This window comes from Brienomyrus brachyistius, chromosome 5 (assembly GCF_023856365.1).
Source record: "Brienomyrus brachyistius isolate T26 chromosome 5, BBRACH_0.4, whole genome shotgun sequence".
Classification (NCBI taxonomy): Eukaryota; Metazoa; Chordata; class Actinopteri; order Osteoglossiformes; family Mormyridae; genus Brienomyrus; species Brienomyrus brachyistius.
Window position 1 is genome coordinate 27,131,516 of NC_064537.1, and position 17,964 is coordinate 27,149,479.

At 38.0% G+C, this 17,964-nt stretch overlaps 1 protein-coding gene across 3 annotated transcripts in view; it reads left to right on the forward strand.

Annotated features, from left to right (window-relative positions):
* Positions 1–17,964, forward strand: part of mad1l1 (mitotic arrest deficient 1 like 1) — a 135,936-nt gene that overhangs the window by 58,231 nt on the left and 59,741 nt on the right. For all 3 annotated transcript variants that reach the window (XM_049014360.1, XM_049014361.1, XM_049014362.1), the window contains exons 16-17: positions 3,696–3,900; positions 8,952–9,142. In XM_049014360.1, the coding sequence (XP_048870317.1) occupies positions 3,696–3,900; positions 8,952–9,142 (396 nt within the window). The remainder of the gene's footprint in view (positions 1–3,695; positions 3,901–8,951; positions 9,143–17,964) is intronic.

The window sequence follows — 17,964 nt, forward strand, 5'->3', positions numbered from 1 at the left end:
TTTTATTGTTGACATTTGCAGTTACTACAGCATTAATGATCATTCAGCAAAAGCCTTTCAAGGTAATCTTAGCCTAGCTCTTTTCTGTAAGATGTCCTGTAAAACATGATGATTAGGCTATGCATTTTAAAGGATATTCTTCTGCCATAATGATTATGTAACAGTTTGCATTTGCATGCAAAGGAAAAAAAAATATTCATGTGAAGTCAGGAGAATGAAACTACTTAACCTTATAATGAAAGCTGAAGTTTACTGAACAAATAAAAATGAAACGAACGCTGAGTTACATGCCTCAGTTTATCAAAACGACTTATCCTGTTTGTTGGAAGCTTGAGCAACAAAGGTGAGATCTTTGAAATCGAAAGAGCGGCAAATGGACACGCCTGCAGTTTCAAAGCCCTTCATTAAAGCCTTTTAAATATCACATTACTTGAATACGATAGTTTTGTCACATATCAACATTTTTGTTTCAATATCGGGGCTAATCCATGAATTTTGATTTTGTAATGGTCTATATTAAGAGTTGTTATTAACAGTTTCTTGGACTACCCATACTGGTCATTGTATTAGCTAGTCTTTTGAATAAATATTGAAGTAATGAGCAAGTTATGCTTTTTATTCTTATTTTTTCAAGATAAGATTTTAGATCTAAAAAGTTGTCTTGGATATCTTGGAAAAATATATAAGCTTACAAATATAAACCACATTGTTTTGTACCCTATGTATAGTATGCAAAGGAAGTATCCATTTTCGTTTCATTTTTTTAAGCTATTTCTGGATTTATAATAAAATTCTGTTTCAATATATATCATCTTAGTTAAATTTACTTCATAGATTTTTTTTTTTATGCTGTAAGCATGAAACAAACATTCTGTTGGAATGTGGTATATGATGCTTATGATGCTTCCTTGTCAGACAATCTAGAAAATAGTAGCTGCAATAAGTTCATAAACTTTCTGAAGTTTCATATATAATCTGTTAAACTTGATGCTTGCTGTACTTATAGCGTTTTTCAGTACTTTAATGAGATTATTTGCAAGTATAAAACCTTCATAAAACAATCCTTTCTGGGTTATTTAGCTTATGTTTCTCCAAATACATGTCAGTAATGTTGGTAATAGTATAGAGTGTGTTTGCTGACAATTCACACAAATGATGCAACTTACTTGATCTCCGGTCATTCTGAGTTGGTCTCTGTTTACTCTACCGGTCAAAAAATGTCGTACACACAGATTTCCTACATTTGTACGTTGCTTAACATTTACTAAAAAATACACTCACTCTTTGCTAACAAATTTACAGTATTTTAATCGTTTGAGTACTTTTATTAGCAAGAAAATGTAATATATTTGATTGATCAAAGTAACCTCTAGCAGTTATAACAGCAGAGAAAATTTGAGGCATTTATCCTACAGGGGACATTAAGTACTGCTCTGTTTGGTGGGATGAAATGGATACCTGCTGCATTTAATTTTATAGGACAGCTTAGAATTTGACTTTGCTACCACCACACAACCAGTTAATATAATGTCAGGGGTACTGTTACATATTGTTTCCATGTTATATAGGAAACTTGTTTTGACTTATGTTTTCATTTCATTTACAGTTGTTCCCTCAACTTTCCAATGCTTAGCAAAAATAAAAAATCTACGGTTTATAAAATACATAAATGAAAAAATGGTAAATTCCTGTGGTATGCAAAAACCTTTGACTGGTAGTGTATTTTTCGGTGAGTTTCATTTGTCCTGTTTGTTAAATTCAGTTGCACATTTTACCTGGACAGTCCAATCAAATTCAGTACAACTGGGTGATGAGGGCAATTGATTGAGGGTCTGGATTCAATTGTTCTGGCCTGAATGTGGACTGGAGTCTGCCAATTGGTGACTACCTCTGTACACTATGTATATTACTGTATATTACTTTTGTGTAGAGGTGCGGTAAATGCTGGTATTGTTCAGTTTTCAGATTCTAGTACTGCATTATTTTTTTTTCAGTACCGGTTTACTGTGACCCTAGTATGGAACTGAATGTATGAGGGGGCATGCCAGTGTTTCTCCCTCGGAAGTTATGCCAATATAAATGTGCTTTATGTTGCAGTATTTAGAATACAATATACAGAGTCCATTTGGGGATACAGTGCTATACATATGTCTATTTTAATTAATCTCCTGCATAAATGGACAGCTCGACTAATTAATTACTCTCTTGAGCAATTTGAACTCTTCCACTGAAGCAGGTAATGGTTTAAAGGCAAGGATAGAGAGAATAAGGGGTCAGATTAAACAAATCCTCAGTCCTCCAGGCGGTTACAGCTGCGGTTGTTTTCAATAAGTATACAGAGGCATTGTATATCATTAACATTCCTCTGCAAGTTCTTTACTGTCATGTCAACCAGAAGCCACATGGCAGCTTATTATATAGTTTTAAATTAGCAGGGGGCAGTTGAGCTTCTCGAAGGCTGTCTCTAACACTGAAAGTAGCTGAATTGGCAAAACTCGAAAGTACAGTTTCCTTATAGTGGAGGGTTGCAACTGTTTTTGAACTAGGGGCCCTCAAATGAAAATTGACCAGGTGGGTTTTAACTTTTTCCCTTCCCTTTTAGTATGTTTTGTTTCAGAATGGGATGATTGTACTTTTGAGTGAGTCAGTAGGGGTTGTGGGGTGTATGTGGTAATTTTATATGACATTGAATGATTCATGGTTTTCTTTGCCGCAGAATGGACTTCATAATAATTTTCTAGATTACTGATACAGTTTCAGCTACTTAGAGAATTTCCTCCCAAGTTGGTGAGGCAGTACGTCATGTTTAGAGCTTCCAATAGTTGCAGGGAATACAGAAGGATGTAAAGTCTAGCCTGCATTTGATCAGTGGCATTCCAGTTGTAATCACTCTACTTGTATTTAGAAAATAATAAAATAACTGACGCAGTGGTAGGCAGTTTAATGGTCCTGAGTTTTTTAACTAGGTGTGAATCTTTTAAACTTTTGATTAGAACTGACCTGCTTTTTCTGCTTTTCATTGGGATCATCAGGCTAATTCATCATGCAGGGTGGGAAATTATACCTTGTGAAGTAATCAAGGCTGGCATGGCACTGTCATCACCTGATTACCTTTAAGCCTCCTATTACATTAGCGCTGCTCTCCTGTGCATCGCCAGTGAACTCATGAAAATGACACCGACCGATGACTTCTGTTTAATGAAATGTAATAGGAGCAACAGACCACAGTGCATAAAAATATAGTGGAATAGAGAAAGAACACGATGAAATCAAGAACAGAATGGCTTCGTCAAAATGTCAGCCTCCATGAGCCCACAGAAGAGCTGAAGTCTTAGGTGGACCCTTGTGATGCTGTGGCATAAGTAACTTTAGAAAGTGTTGGGTTAGTTATAACTACATAAGGTGGCCATACCTGTTTATATAGATATGTATTCAACCTCCTTACTTTTATACAGTAGATACACATGGCTGTTGTATGGGGCCAATGGGTATTGTTTTCCAGATAAACGATAATCATACATTTGTGCCCAGGTTACTTTTTATCTACTATTCAGCTTCTGTCAGCTGAATGTCTTTTAAGCATGTGAATCATGCTGGCGATACCTTAACACCTTTCCCAGCCCTCTGTTTGCTCAGTGCTGTCACGACCCCAGTCTGAGTCAGTGTTTTCTAGCCGGGCTGTCTGCTCTCCACAGGGCGCCTACGATCCCACAAAGACGAAGGTGATCCATCTCCGCATGAACCCCACCAGCATAGCCAAGCAGCAGCGGCTCGATGAGGTGGAGCTCCTGCGCGAAGAGTGCCAGCAGCTGCGGGAGCGTATCCGAGCGCTGCAGGCAGGGGGCGCTGTGACCAGCAATGCAGGAACCCTCAGCCTTCCTCCTTCCCAGGAAGTCTTAGGTATTGTCCGCTGACCTTCAAAAGGCCCTGCCACACCTAAAGCCGTGAGAGCACTGAGTCACTGTCACAGAATAATGTAAATATTATGAAATAAGTGAGAGCAAAGGAATAGAATTTCACTTTTTCTGTCAGAAAAAAAAATTCTTTTGAGTTTGAACTATGAACTGTGAAAGGTATAATAAAGCACTAAATGAATAATTTTGTTTTCTGATCTGCTTCTTATTTCAGAAGTAAGTCCCTGTTTGGTTGGCACATAACTGTCTACCTTATTAAAATAGTTCACTCGGAGGCAAATTATCCACGAGGGCTTTTATGTCATACTCTGCAGCAAGCCTGTGTAAAATGCTGTAGGAATGCCCCATTATTGTCATTCTTCGGCATATTTCCAGTTGACAACTGATCAAACCGTAGTATATTGTGATACTTTTTAATGAATATTTTTGTGTCAAAGAAGCCCAGCTGTAACTGTCATTGATTTGGGTACTTTTTAATAAATGAGCCAGGTCTTTTGTGTCTTTTGGCAATATAAACAAATAGACCAGAACTTTTTAATGTGCGAAAGCCATCTGATCTGCATATGTTTTGATTAATTTAAACATTAAAAGGCTCTACTGGGCTGTGAGCCACCTTCTAGCTCCTTCCTGCAGCAGGTGTCACACAGTTGCCCACTGGACAGTGAAGCACACACTCCCGTTCCTCCCCTTAACTACTCTATAAGCACCTTTAGATCTACGACACACTTCTCCTTTTCTTGCTCCCAGTGCTACAGTGTTGCCACAGCCTTTTGTGCGAGTCCACCACAGTGGATATTTGGTTAGTCAAAGCAACAATCCCTTTAATTAAAGGAGAGAGATGCCTGAGTTTAATCAGCTCATATGTCAAGCATTGTTTATTGTGGTCTGAATCTGCACTAAAGGCCACTCATTTTAGTAGCTTTGACTGTTCAGAGAACGGAGTGCAGAGAGCGCGCTTCGGTATTAAAACATGCTATTAAGAAGGGCGGATGCCGTGATTGCTGAAATGCAATCAGGAATACTCTTGGCTTTATTTAATCTGGATGGCTAATAAGACTAAATAATGAGGGCCTGTGGGCTTTTTTCTGTTCAGTATGCTTCTTCCCTCTTCTACTGTGTAGTTTGGCCTTAGTTATTGACGTGACGTGTGAAAACACAGCTCATGTCTCAACTTATTGCCACATTGCTTCTCCTTCCCTATGCCCCAGACCTCTGAAAATTTCACATTCTTACCTCCTAGGACTTCTTGCTATTCATTTGGGAGGGTCTACTCCACCATCACACATCTTGGGGGTCATATATCTTCCATTTCGGTAATATGGGCCGTGAAAAGATGGTATGTCATTAAAGACATTAGGCCATGAGTAAATAAACAAATCCTTTCGCTTGTAAGTGGCAGCCCAGAGTGAACACGATCAGTTAAGTGATGTTCAGGTTTACAGCGCTTGTTACAGTTTATTGATTTTAGTGTAACTCCATGGGATCCATTTTGTACTGTTACTGAGGCTTTATAAACACAGATGTGCACCTTTTCACACATTCCGTGTCGTGGCACTGCTGCATTCTGTGTATTTCCTGGCATAAATAAGCTTGTGCTGATGTTGGCTTAAATAAAACCGCAATTTACCCCCCCCCCCCCCCCCCCCAAATTGCATGCCTTTCCTGTACCAAGATGGTTAGCAGTCTTTGCTTATAAGTCTCTGCACGAGCCGTCTACAATGGAGTGGACCCATCCACCTTCCTGGGTGGGGGGGTTGTTCCTCTTTCCTGGCCATGCTGTGCACAGGGCAAGACTGCATACCCTGAACTTGGGTGCCACTTGAGTGTCTGGAGAAAACCTGTGTGACCTGTACTGAAATTCACACACACAATGAATGATTTGAACTCCACTGTCACATTGACTTCAGTGAAGAAATCATTGTATATTTAGCTGTTTAAAACGCATATTCTGGCCACACTAGGCAGAAATATGTATAGAATAGTGTCAGAAGTATTTGCTTTTGCAAAATATATTCTCTAACCGCAACAATAGCCTAAGTTTAAAAGGGCAACAATCTTGGCAATCGAACTATGGTGAGCAAATGTGTAACATTAACTGTGTTATGTGTTACCTTTGTAGTAGCCATGTGTAAAATGTCATGGTAATGAATTGTAACGTTGTATCAGAGGGAGCCTTTGATGCCCGTCACCTTTCACCGCTTCACTGGTACCCGAGCAACCATCCCAGAGCTGTGTACCAAATTCTTCTGTCTCCCCTGTCTTTGTGCTTCTGTAAGAATTGTCCCAGATTGATTCTATTAGATGGTTAACTTTAACAGCACGCCGCCGTCCTTGTGCTACATATATGAGAATGTGGCAGGTTGGATAATCTTCCTTGGTGTGTTGTTTCTATCCAGCAAAGGTTTGAAGTCATGGAAACCTGGTTGTGACATTAATTGAAAAGCTGGAGGCTTGCTGATTGGCTTCCTAACCGTTAATATGCCCCTTCACATGGCTGAAAGGAATTAACTCTGAATCAGTTTGACTGGTGATTATCTGGAAATTTGCTTTCTGGGGTTTCACCAGATTCATGTGAAATAGGAGCTTAAAGATAAAATAGGCCTAGTTTGAGATTACACTTTGTTATTCTCAGCCACTGCTGAGTTTTTAAATTAATTTCTCGTTATCTCTTTGTTCAGGTTTCTCCCACGTAATCATTTTGGTCAGATAAAATAGATTTGGTCAGTTGATGGTGGATCAGAAATGGGTTTGTTTTATTAGTGTTTAAGGTATTAGAAAAATAATTGGTAGTTCTGATTCCGTCATTTAGGAGGCACTTATTCCTTACTAATCATGGCTTTTTGTGTTTTAATATAGTTTTTTGTTATTACTCTAAGATTTATTCATTGGCCATTTTCCATTTATTTTTCTATTCCCAGAGAATGTGAAAATACGTCACTGGTTATGCTGGACTTCTGGTTGAATATTAACGTGCCCAACGGTGTTCACACCCCCAGCCACATAAAAAGACCTCAGATAGCAAAGAGTCATTACTTTACTGCAACTGCGGGAACAGTGCAATCAGATGCAATCACAACTGTATACAAGAACAGAAGCTGCTCATACACTGGAAATTATTGTAGTTTACTCACTGCAAAGCTGACCATTTACATCTCTATAAAATAGGGGCCAATAATGTACTATAACTTAATCCATGTAATATCCTATAACTGAGTGCTGTTTATTTGAAACTGATATAACAACATTTTTTGGATACAGATAAAGGCCTGACTGATATAAAACTTGTCACCATACAGACTTTTAGGAACTAAAAATTCCATTAACTGATAATATCGGCCAATATAATTTTATATGGTCCGAAGCTGTTTGTCAAACTCAAACGCAGATGGTCTTTAAAAAATATGAACGTAAAAAGCCATATTATAAGCCTAAAAGAAGTGACAGAACATGATCTCTCATTTTGAACTATAAAACAAATTTAAAGTACCGTATCTGTTCTACTTAGCAGAGGCCCCTTACAAATGAATTGTATTCACAACAAAAGCCACTTTGTTTTTGGGTGATATACAATATTTCCATTCTTAGATGATCAATAACCACTCATGCCGTGTATGACTTTGTTTGACCCGCAGCTTTGCCCTCTCTGGATTTTGGTCGCTAGTAAAAAAAAAAAAAAAAAAAAAAAAAGTTTTTCACTGTTCACCCCCCACCTTTTGGACCGTAGAATGTGGATGCCATTTCTTTTTCATTTTTTGGTTCTTTTTTTGTAGTTATTTAGTAAGTGATATCACATAACGAGAATTAGGGCTGGGTCATATATTGATAAAATGTCTTACTATGATTTTGAACAATGATATCAATTTGAATACTGTGAATATGGTGATATAACCTAAATGCTTGTTTTCTTGCATAATTAACAGTTATGATGCACTATTTTTACCCAAATTAGGTAACAGTATTGGAAAACAATTTGGTCATCATAATCAGGAAAAACTCTTCTACTGTTTTTATACATATGGATATTATAATATCTTAGTGAATATCAATACTGTGAAAATCTCTGCAGATATTGTAATGATATTTTAGTTATATCGTCCAGCCCCAGTCAAACCTCTTCCCTGGAATGAACCTGGAGGCAGTCCGAGAAAAAAATCTTAGCATCAAAACATACTGTTAACATTTTCCAGTATTATACACCCTACTATAGAATTTTATTTACGTATGATTTATTTATTAAATATGAATTTCAGTTTAGAGCATTCAATGTGTTTGTCTTTTTTCACATTCTGAATCTGCTTAATGACAATTTTAAAGGAATTTAAGTAAAAATGGAGCACTGGAGTATAAAAATTATTCATTAAATGATGTTGATTATTATCACAGTATGACATGAAAAAAACACTTGGTGCACAAATATTTAGAAATAACTCAGTTACTACTGAAGTACAAATCATGAACAGACCATAAATATAGTTGCTACCTGAGATAGATTCACGATTCGTTAATGATGAACAAACACGAGATCTTTATTTCACTTGTGTTATTACTTGTTACTTAAGTATTTCCTTAAGTTCTTTCAGTAGTTCACAAAGATTTACAGAATTAAGACATGCTAAGAAATACAGTAACTGCTTGCGATAAAACATACGTCACAATTCGTTAATGATGAATTAATACTAGATTAGTATGTAACTAGGACTTAGTGTGACTTAATACATAAGTTATAGTATAATGCTATTTTATTTGTGCCTCGTTAAGTAAAGTGTTACCAAAAAGAATTATCATAAAAAAATATTTTGCCTTATTACAGATAATAAATTACTTCCACATAGAAGGATTTGGTTGTTTGTGGTTTAATCATAAGACAAATTTAATGCGCTTAATTACTGATACAGCATTAAATGGAACAAGAAAACGTTTCGTGACTCTACATTAATATTGCTGCAATCACTGTTCATGTCCAGCACATACAACCTTACCTGCCCACTGTTTGAATCTACTTTTCATTCCACTTCTTGATTTTCTCTCACTGTGTAGATTTGCGCAGACAGCTGGAAAGTGCTGAGCTTAAAAACCAGCGTCTGAAGGAGGTCTTCCAGAAGAAAATCCAAGAGTTTCGCACAGTGTGCTACGTGCTAACTGGCTACCAGATTGACATCACCACGGAAAACCAGTATCGCCTCACGTCCGTGTATGCTGAACACATGGAGGATTCTCTACTTTTCAAGGTAAAACATTCTTTAAACTTCTTTTTCAGTGTGACTTTCATTTACCGTGACTGAATTTAGATGCATCTCTCTCCTTATTATATGAGATAAGGAGAGATATATATTTCTATATATATAGAAAATCTTATTCATCTCTGGGTTCAACTTTGCCTTTTGACTTCAAACAAGATAAGGAAAAAACTTAAGTCATGGTGCGACTGTCACATCTTCATTTTAGTGCCATCATAGCATCAAAGTATTAGCCCTCGGTGCAGCTAGACGCAACTATTCCTAAAGGGTGTCACTTTTCTTGGTTGTATAAATACATCTCTTAAGTAAATATTTTTAATCACAGCTTGATCAAAATCTCTTCTCTTATACGCTTGCAATGTCACTTAAATTCCACATATTCATCGTATCTGTTCTTTTCAGTCCTCGCAGCTTTGTCAGCTGAATACAAAAGGGCTGATTTCTTTACATTTCTGCACATCATAGGTTATTATCTGTCACATTAGGCATCCTGATTGGATACCTCGCCTTAATGCTGAGATGCTGTAATCTATGCTGTAATCTAAACTGTGTCTAGATGGCACTTTGTCATGTAACTTCTTTATAACTGACTCTTTCATGCTCTGAAGAGTATTCAGTATCTTTTACTTTACGCCCTTCTGCTGACCTGTACATTCCTATGACTATCTCTGGGTTATTTTCACAGTTGTTTAATGGCTGAGTATTTGCTTTGCATTCATTTTTGGGACCGTGGTACCCTTGAGAGGCAGATGTATGTGTGCAGATTTTTTTCCCCTGATGTGCATGATTAATTTTGAATGAATTATGCACATTTGGGGGCTGATTTAGAAATCTTATGAGTCCTCAGTTGCCGGCTTATAGATCTCAAACAAAAACTAACTAAAAGTGTAAAGAGATAATTCACTATATGGGAAAGAAATTACAATGTCTCAATGCCCATGGCTGTCTGGATGTTTGAGTGCTTTTGGTGATGATTGCACAACTCTGGTTTACAATTTATAAATGATAATTTGATCCCTGTTGTAAGGCCATTAAATAACACGAAATGATAAAACTGGATTTTAATAGTTTGAGTAAAATGCTCCTGTGAAGTAAAATGCATACATGTTCCACTAGATGGCAGTGTGAATATAACCTAGGATAAACTAACTGTGGTCATCAACTTTAGGATTGTGTGTGTGTGAGTGAAGTTGCAGGGACGAGCTGCGTTCATGTCAGTCACATAATGAATATTTATTTACTTGTTTGTATTAGTGTGGAATCATCAGACATTTTATACAAATGTCGGGAATCTGTTCAATAAATAGACAAGGCAAAAAAGACCCTTTTTGGTGCTTCAGATTTTGACATATGTGACATATATTATATGTTACCCCTACCCACTGACCAGGTGAGTGCAAAGGTGCCAACAAAAGCCTGTACTATATAACTTTATAAGAGACATGCACAGTGTGACTTCTGGTGACAGCACAGTGAACGCATTAAGGCTGGCTGTGTGCCTAACCAATCATTTGCTGCCTGACATCTCGAAAAACATCTACATGTACATTCATGCGAAATAGCTGTTTCATGCTAATCTACATCTGTGAAGGTTAGCATTTTTTGAAGTAGGTACAGGTCTTGCAGTCACTCATGCGTTATGTTACCTCTCCTATTTAGTCTTTTGTGAAAAATTGACATTTCATGAAGTATGTTTGGACACGTCGGCAATTACTGTATACTTGGGACAAAATATGAAATGTCTTCTTGGTCGGTTCGTGTTCTTAAAGATGCATGAGAGGACACACAGCAAATTGTTTACAGTTTGTCCACAAATGGATGTGATCATCAGTTTTGGCAGGCAGCCACAATTTTTTGCCGTTGCATCTTGCAGTTGATGAATAGAACATGTGAGCTATGATGTCGAATACTGACACCAAGATGTCTCTTGTCCTGAGTATTTAGTGTTTCCTTTTTGCGTTATTGTGAATTCTCATCTGTTTCGCTAACGATTTATGAATGGTGTTGAGAAATCTGTGCAAATTAAATCCATTGTGAGTAGGGTGCATTTAAGAAATGTTGTTTTTATTTCTTACCTTCTCAATACCCCGTAGTGGAAAAAGTGCTTGCAAAAATATACAGTAGATTTGACACTTTTTTAGTTACTAGACTACGCAAGACAGAAATGTTTTTTCTATTGATTTATACATCTACATACTTGCACCTTTGCTTCATAATACCAAAACAGATGTCATGTTGAAGGGGAAAGAGTTCTTGTATATTAGAGCTGAATGTGTGGATACTTGGATAAGTATAAATCACTGTAATCATGACCATTGTGTTTGCAAAAGGATTTCGGGATGATGCAACGCAGCTCTAGCTATGTCGCGTAATACCTGAGATGAAAGTGAATTGAGCCCAGTCCCCTAGATTGATCAGTAGCTTTGGATCTGGCCGTTTTTCTTTTCTCCAAGGGGTCTTAAACCTTTAGCCCTCTTATGGGTTAAGCTCAATTCTGTCAGCTCTGCTTTGAGGGCCTCCATTGTAAGCTCTCAATCACTTTTAAAGGAGGTTGAAACTAGGGCTGCCACTAGTGACTGTTTTTCTATGGATTAATCTATTGACTATTTTACTAATTGGTCAATTTAATCTAAACAATTAATTTTCCTCCAGAAAATCAGATTGACTGTTTAATTAAATTTTATTTCGACAACAACAAACTGAATGTCATTGCAGGGCTGTAGATAATGAACACCCGCTTTTTGACACTATACAGACATCATTTTTGTCTACAGTTCGATAAGCAGATTAATAGTTAATAAATTTGGTTATCAGAGCACGCCACATGCGCTACTGTTCTGGTAAATCATGGAAGTGATAAGCACTGAAGTCAGTGAAGAAACAGACAGCTCAACAGCCGCAACATCTTTTAAAAGAGGAGATATTGTAGATAAACAAGGTTAAAAAAATTTTTAAAAAATATTGGTGGTGTGGCAGTACTTTATAGATTAAAGTCTGCCATTTTTTTTATTAGTTTTTATTTTTATTTCAGTTTACAAATTATTTTCTTTGATTTAGCATCTGTTTTTGTTTCATTTTTAGTTTACAATAACTCTAGTCCCAATGTGCACAAGCGCACATTGACACTGCCAATCAACGTAGATTTGATTGGCCCAGATTCTAATATAAACATTTTCTCAAACACTCATTCAATTGAAATTCTAAGCTAGCTGGCAGACTACTTAATGGCTTTAATAATGAGTGTATTTAGCAGCTACAAGGACAAAAGACATCAAAAAGCTGTCCATACTAACGGTAATTTAATAAACGTAAATAGACGAGACTTATGGCGCTGTTGCCTACTCTGGCAGTCCATCACCCAGAATAGCGCCTTTTTTTTCAGGTGCTCCTGCATATTGCTATTGCCGCCCTGCTATGCCATCAATACTTTGCACATTGTAAAACTAAATTTTTTTGTTTTGTGCTAATTTGAACTACTCCTATAATTACATAGTGATATTAAAGGAAAGCATTTGTTATAATTAATTGAAACATTTTAGAAATTATGAAGGTCATTTCGTTAAAATAATTTTTTAAAAAGATACGTTGATTTAAGAAATTGACACATTTTCAGTGTCAACGTCAACTATATTGACTAATTATGGCAGCCCTAGTTGAAACACACAATGTAATCCACTGCGATGTATCTCATTAAATCTGTTCTATCAAAAATTAAGCAAGAAAGCATGATTTTTTTCTGTCTTTTATTAAAACTTTTATTCTACTGTGGCATTAATTTAGTTCCCACAACCCTGACCAGAATCAGTGCCTGGAAGATGGATGGATTATTGTAATGATTCTAGCTGATTGTTTTGTTTTATTGTGTTGATAATTATGAGTAATTGTCTCTCAGTTGTATTTACCTTTTGATGTTTTTCTTTAGATTGTGGCCTTGTTCTACATTAGAATACAGTGTAGTTTCTAAAGCCTCCAAGACGACTGTAGGAACACACTTCCTAGAGTAAACATTCTCTAAGTCAGTTAGTCAGTCTTTAAAAACACATTCTGGTAAAAGAGGGAATGACATTTTGTGGAGCCTGACTTGGTCTGAATTGGTGTTTATTAAGCCTACTCTCTGATTTATGACTGTAGAAAAGGATGTGGTAGCAGGTGTGAATGACATAGCATTCAAAGAATCAGAAATTGCTGGGAAGTACCCATGAAGGTGAGACAGGACCAGGGGGGTATTCCATGAAAGTAGCTAAAGAAAGCCAGACTCAAACTAGCTTTAATTAATCAAGGCTCATACGAGACAGACTTGCATAGTCTTGCTTAGTGCGCACACCCGAGATATTTAAGAAGCCCAAATGAATGGATGAATGATAGATTGATCAAATGAGTCAGAAAGCGTGTAAAACAAGAGCGGTGTTTTTTTCAGCTGTAGAATAAACGCTGCTGATGGAGCTGTATGAAGAATACAATTAAAGATGTAATCGCTAAAAAAGGCAATACTGTGGACATAAATAAAGCCAGCGTGTTGGCTTGGCAAACAATTGCAGACTGACTAAATGCATAAGTTATGTAAATGTCACAAGTGCCTAATACAGTCCAGTGGTTTATGCTGTCACCTTACACAGCAACAGTTCCTGGTTCGATCCCCATAGGCAATGGGGAACCTTCTGGGTTGAGTTCACGCGTCATTCTTACTGTATAATGTTATTATGTATTATTTGATCTCCGTAAAATACTTTAAATCGCATCCCTGTGAAATGTTCTGCACGAATAAACATGTCTTGTCTTTGCTATTTTACTAATAAAAATATCTTCTTGTTCATATTATTTTAACAGATTTTTTTTTTCTTTCAATTCCTGTCATTGCATTTCATGTTGTAATATGGGTACGCTTTTATTTTAATTATTTTGGAATGCTGAGATGTGATTTTATAGGCTTTATTATATTTATTACATGACATGAGTAGTGAGAGCATGGAATTTCGTCCCACAGAACGAACTTTTGGGAATATGTTCCACGTGTCGGATGTTCTTTGAGACAACGCTTAACTAAGCGGGACAGTTAACCTGGTCCGGAGCAGGTTTGTTCACTCGCCTAAGTTACCATGGTAGCTCAGCAGGGATTCATTTAAGGCATGTTGGAACGGAATTCCCACTTAAATGAACTGGATCCTAATCCTGCTTCGTGGAATACCCTCCAGAATTTGAACAACAATGAAAACATTTATTAACATTACATTGTTTTTCTTCTCTTTTTGGAGCTTCTTAGGCAAGTTTGTTAGAAGAGTTGGTTCCAGATGGGAATCATAGGGTACCAGGCAGGAGAAGCCTCTAGAGGAGATACCGTCCATGGGAAAGTCACAGATGCTAGCGATGCTGGCGATGGAATACAGGGCATCCAATGTCAGACTAAAATGGCGGGACAGGAAAAATACCTGGAGGCAAACTATTTGGAAACTATTCAATATTGAGATTCTAGTTTGTTCTTGGCTTTTCTTTGCTAAGTTTTGTGTGAATGCTAATGTACAGGTACTTCTTTGAAACAGACTTCTGACACTGTGGAGAGAACATGCCCCCCCCCCCCCTCCCCCCCCAGCTCGCTGTCGTACATGAAGCCAGCAGCTCATGCTTAAATAATCCTGTGTCTCCTTCAACTTCAAATTTTAATTGGATTAATGCTGCCCAGGGTTGTATTTTATTTCCAGGTTTTATTGGCTGGATAATTACAGATTAGCTGCAGAAAACTGACAATGCTGCCGCCTTCTTGTTCTGTTATTGTAGTTTTTTAAACATTTATCTCCTCCACCACATAGATTAATAGGTGATTATAAGGGCCGATGGCTGCTTAGGAAATGGAAGGAAGAAACTCTATACCCTTTCATCGTGAAGCTGTTAAAATACCTGTCTTTGAGCACATCTAAGTATGTAGCTTAAGAGATGAAAGAATACATTTTACCTGCTGCAGTTGAAATAATTGTAACAGCTTGTGAAATAAAGGGCAAGCATGGAACCTCATTACCTGGCCATCCGTAAATCTTTCAGAAATAACAGCTTCGTCTTATTCTGCTAGAACTGGTGCAGCGCTATGCATTTGCATTTATTTACAAATGCTTTTGCCCAAAGCAAGGTACAAATGAGGATCAGAGTGCAGGGCCATGCATCCCTAGGGCACCTGGGTTTAGCTAGCTTGCTCAAGGGCTCCGCAGTTGTATGCCACAAGATTTGAACTCACAACTTTCCAGACATGGATTAAGATCCCTAATCCATTTATTTACAACTGCTTCAAACCTTTGGTTTTCACCAGATATCATGGAAATTGCACAATGGGCATCTCTTGACGTAATCATATATTCTGCCAAAAATTTTTATTTTTATAGTTTCCGTTGTCCATCCATCCATCCATTTTCCAAACCGCTTATCCTACTGGGTCACAGGGGGTCCAGAGCCTATCCCGGGAGCAATGGGCACGAGGCAGGGAACAACCCAGTATGGGGGGCCAGCCCATTGCAGGGCACACTCGCACACCATTCACACACACAGGCACTCCTATGGGCAATTTAGCAAGTACAATCAGCCTCAGCATGTTTTTTGACTGTTGGGGGAAACCAGAGTACCCGGAGTGAACCCCACAACGACATGGGGAGAACATGCAAACTCCACACACATGTGACCCAGGCGGAGACTCGAACCTGAGTCTCAGAGGTGTGAGGCAACAGTGCTAACCACTGCACCACCATGCCGCCCTGAGTTTCCGTTGTCCTATATATTTAATCTTTATGAATAACAAAGAAAAAGCTCATTATAAGGTATGCAAATACTTAGTAAATGCAAATTAGTTTCAAGATGACAAGAATTTAATAACAGTTAATAACAATATATATATGAGAGAGAGAGAGACGCACAGTACAATTCCATTATAACATATTTCAAGGGATCTGGCAAATTTTTGTTATATCCAGAGTTGCTGGTTGCCCAGAACACAACTACAGGACACCATTTACTCATGCCACACCCTAGCAGACACACTTGTGCTATAGATTATTATATTGTACATGTAGTGATCCAAAATGACATGACTGTTGCATATATATATGGCCTAAATGTGGTTATATATGTACAGTACAGTAGTAACCTCAACCTCATTGCTTACCTATTCCCTCCAGCTGCAAGTGTCGTCTGCTGATGCACTGCATGCCTGGTGATGGACAGACCAATCAGTATTGCCTGTTGTTACGCCATGCCTATTTATGGAGCATAACTATTAATAATCCTGACTACATATCTGCGCTGGATATCACCAGCACAGCAGGTGCCTTGTAGGCGGAGCCTGCGTGTCCGTTATAGCAAACAAAACTACAGCTAAAAGCGGCCCTGGGGACCAAATTTTGTCCATTATAAGCGAAATTCCGTTATATGCGAATCAGCTATATCCGATGTATTCTCTGCATGTTAAAGGCGCACGGCCAGGACCAGCGGACCTTGTCCGTCATACACGGTATTCCATTTTTTTTTATAGCACCCTCCACATTTATTGGCACCCCTTGTAAAGATTTGTAACGAACTTTCAGCTTATTAACTTTCAGACATACGAACGAAGAGGACTGTAAGTCCAAATTGTGTTCATTGGGCTCCTGTTTCCTGTCCGCAACATAAATTATTTTTTTCTGCGCGCCATGACTTCTGGCTGCTACTCCCGCCATGCAGCAGTATAGCGTGCACATTCCCAGCATCCTAGTTCTTTGTACTTGCGTATACCCTTAAAATGATGTTGTATAACGACTAACGAACATTTCAAGTACATTTCAACGTATCTCTTTCGGAAGGAGAGGAGCGCGTTGATACCATTGATAGTAGATGCTCTCGATCTGCAGGGCTTGTCTGTTGTGTTATCACTTCTGTGTCAGATTGTGACATGTTGGATAACACGGAACAAATGAAACATCCATGAACACTTAATGTTTGTCTTCATTGAGTGACGTATCAGTAAAAGGGACGATCTAAAAGATGATAAATAGTACAAAAATAAAACTGAAAATAGAAATGGGGTAGCAGGATAAGGAAGGGGACAGAGAAAAGTTCAGTGAGTTTACAGTTTACAGCCATGCCGTTCCTTTCATCTTTTATCGATTGACTTTAGTTTGTGGAGTCTTGCCTATACTGTAGAAGGATATGCTTCACTCTGACTTGACAGCATCTGTAATGAATGACGTGTAGCTGGCCTGCTGTGCTATCTGGGAATTGTGTTTTCTGCTGTATCCTACAACTGATCCGAATACGATCTGGCATCCTTTTTTTTTTAAATGTTTGAACTTGTCAAGTTTCAGATAACAGACCTCATCAAACCCTGGAATAGACTGAGAAGGGTGGTGCCTTACCTCAATGCGGCAGATTAAAAAAAGTAATTACATAAAAAAAAGCTTCTGGTTAAAACTTACAATGACTCAACAACTTGCATTGTAGTCGTCGGTGCAGTGGGTTTTGGTTGACTGTCTTCTCATCTGCAAACCCTGAATACAAATTAATGTGTGTTGAATGTTGTTCAGCGGCAGGCGACCAGATTCCTCTGCAGGCTCTGATGGGGGGCATAAATGGCAGGGAATCACCACACACAAGCTCGCCTTTTACTTTAAGAATGAAAAAGAAAATCAGCAGTTTGAGGTAAGCAGATTTGGCAACGCTGAACCAGTGTGGACTCCTCTCGTGGAGCCCATTCTACTCATCCTTTCTGCAGTCCCTTGGCAGACTGTTTCTTTTTGGCTTCTTATCATTTTAAGCTTTTGTTTCTGTCTGTCGGTGTTGGTGTCTAACCTTAAGCAAACCTA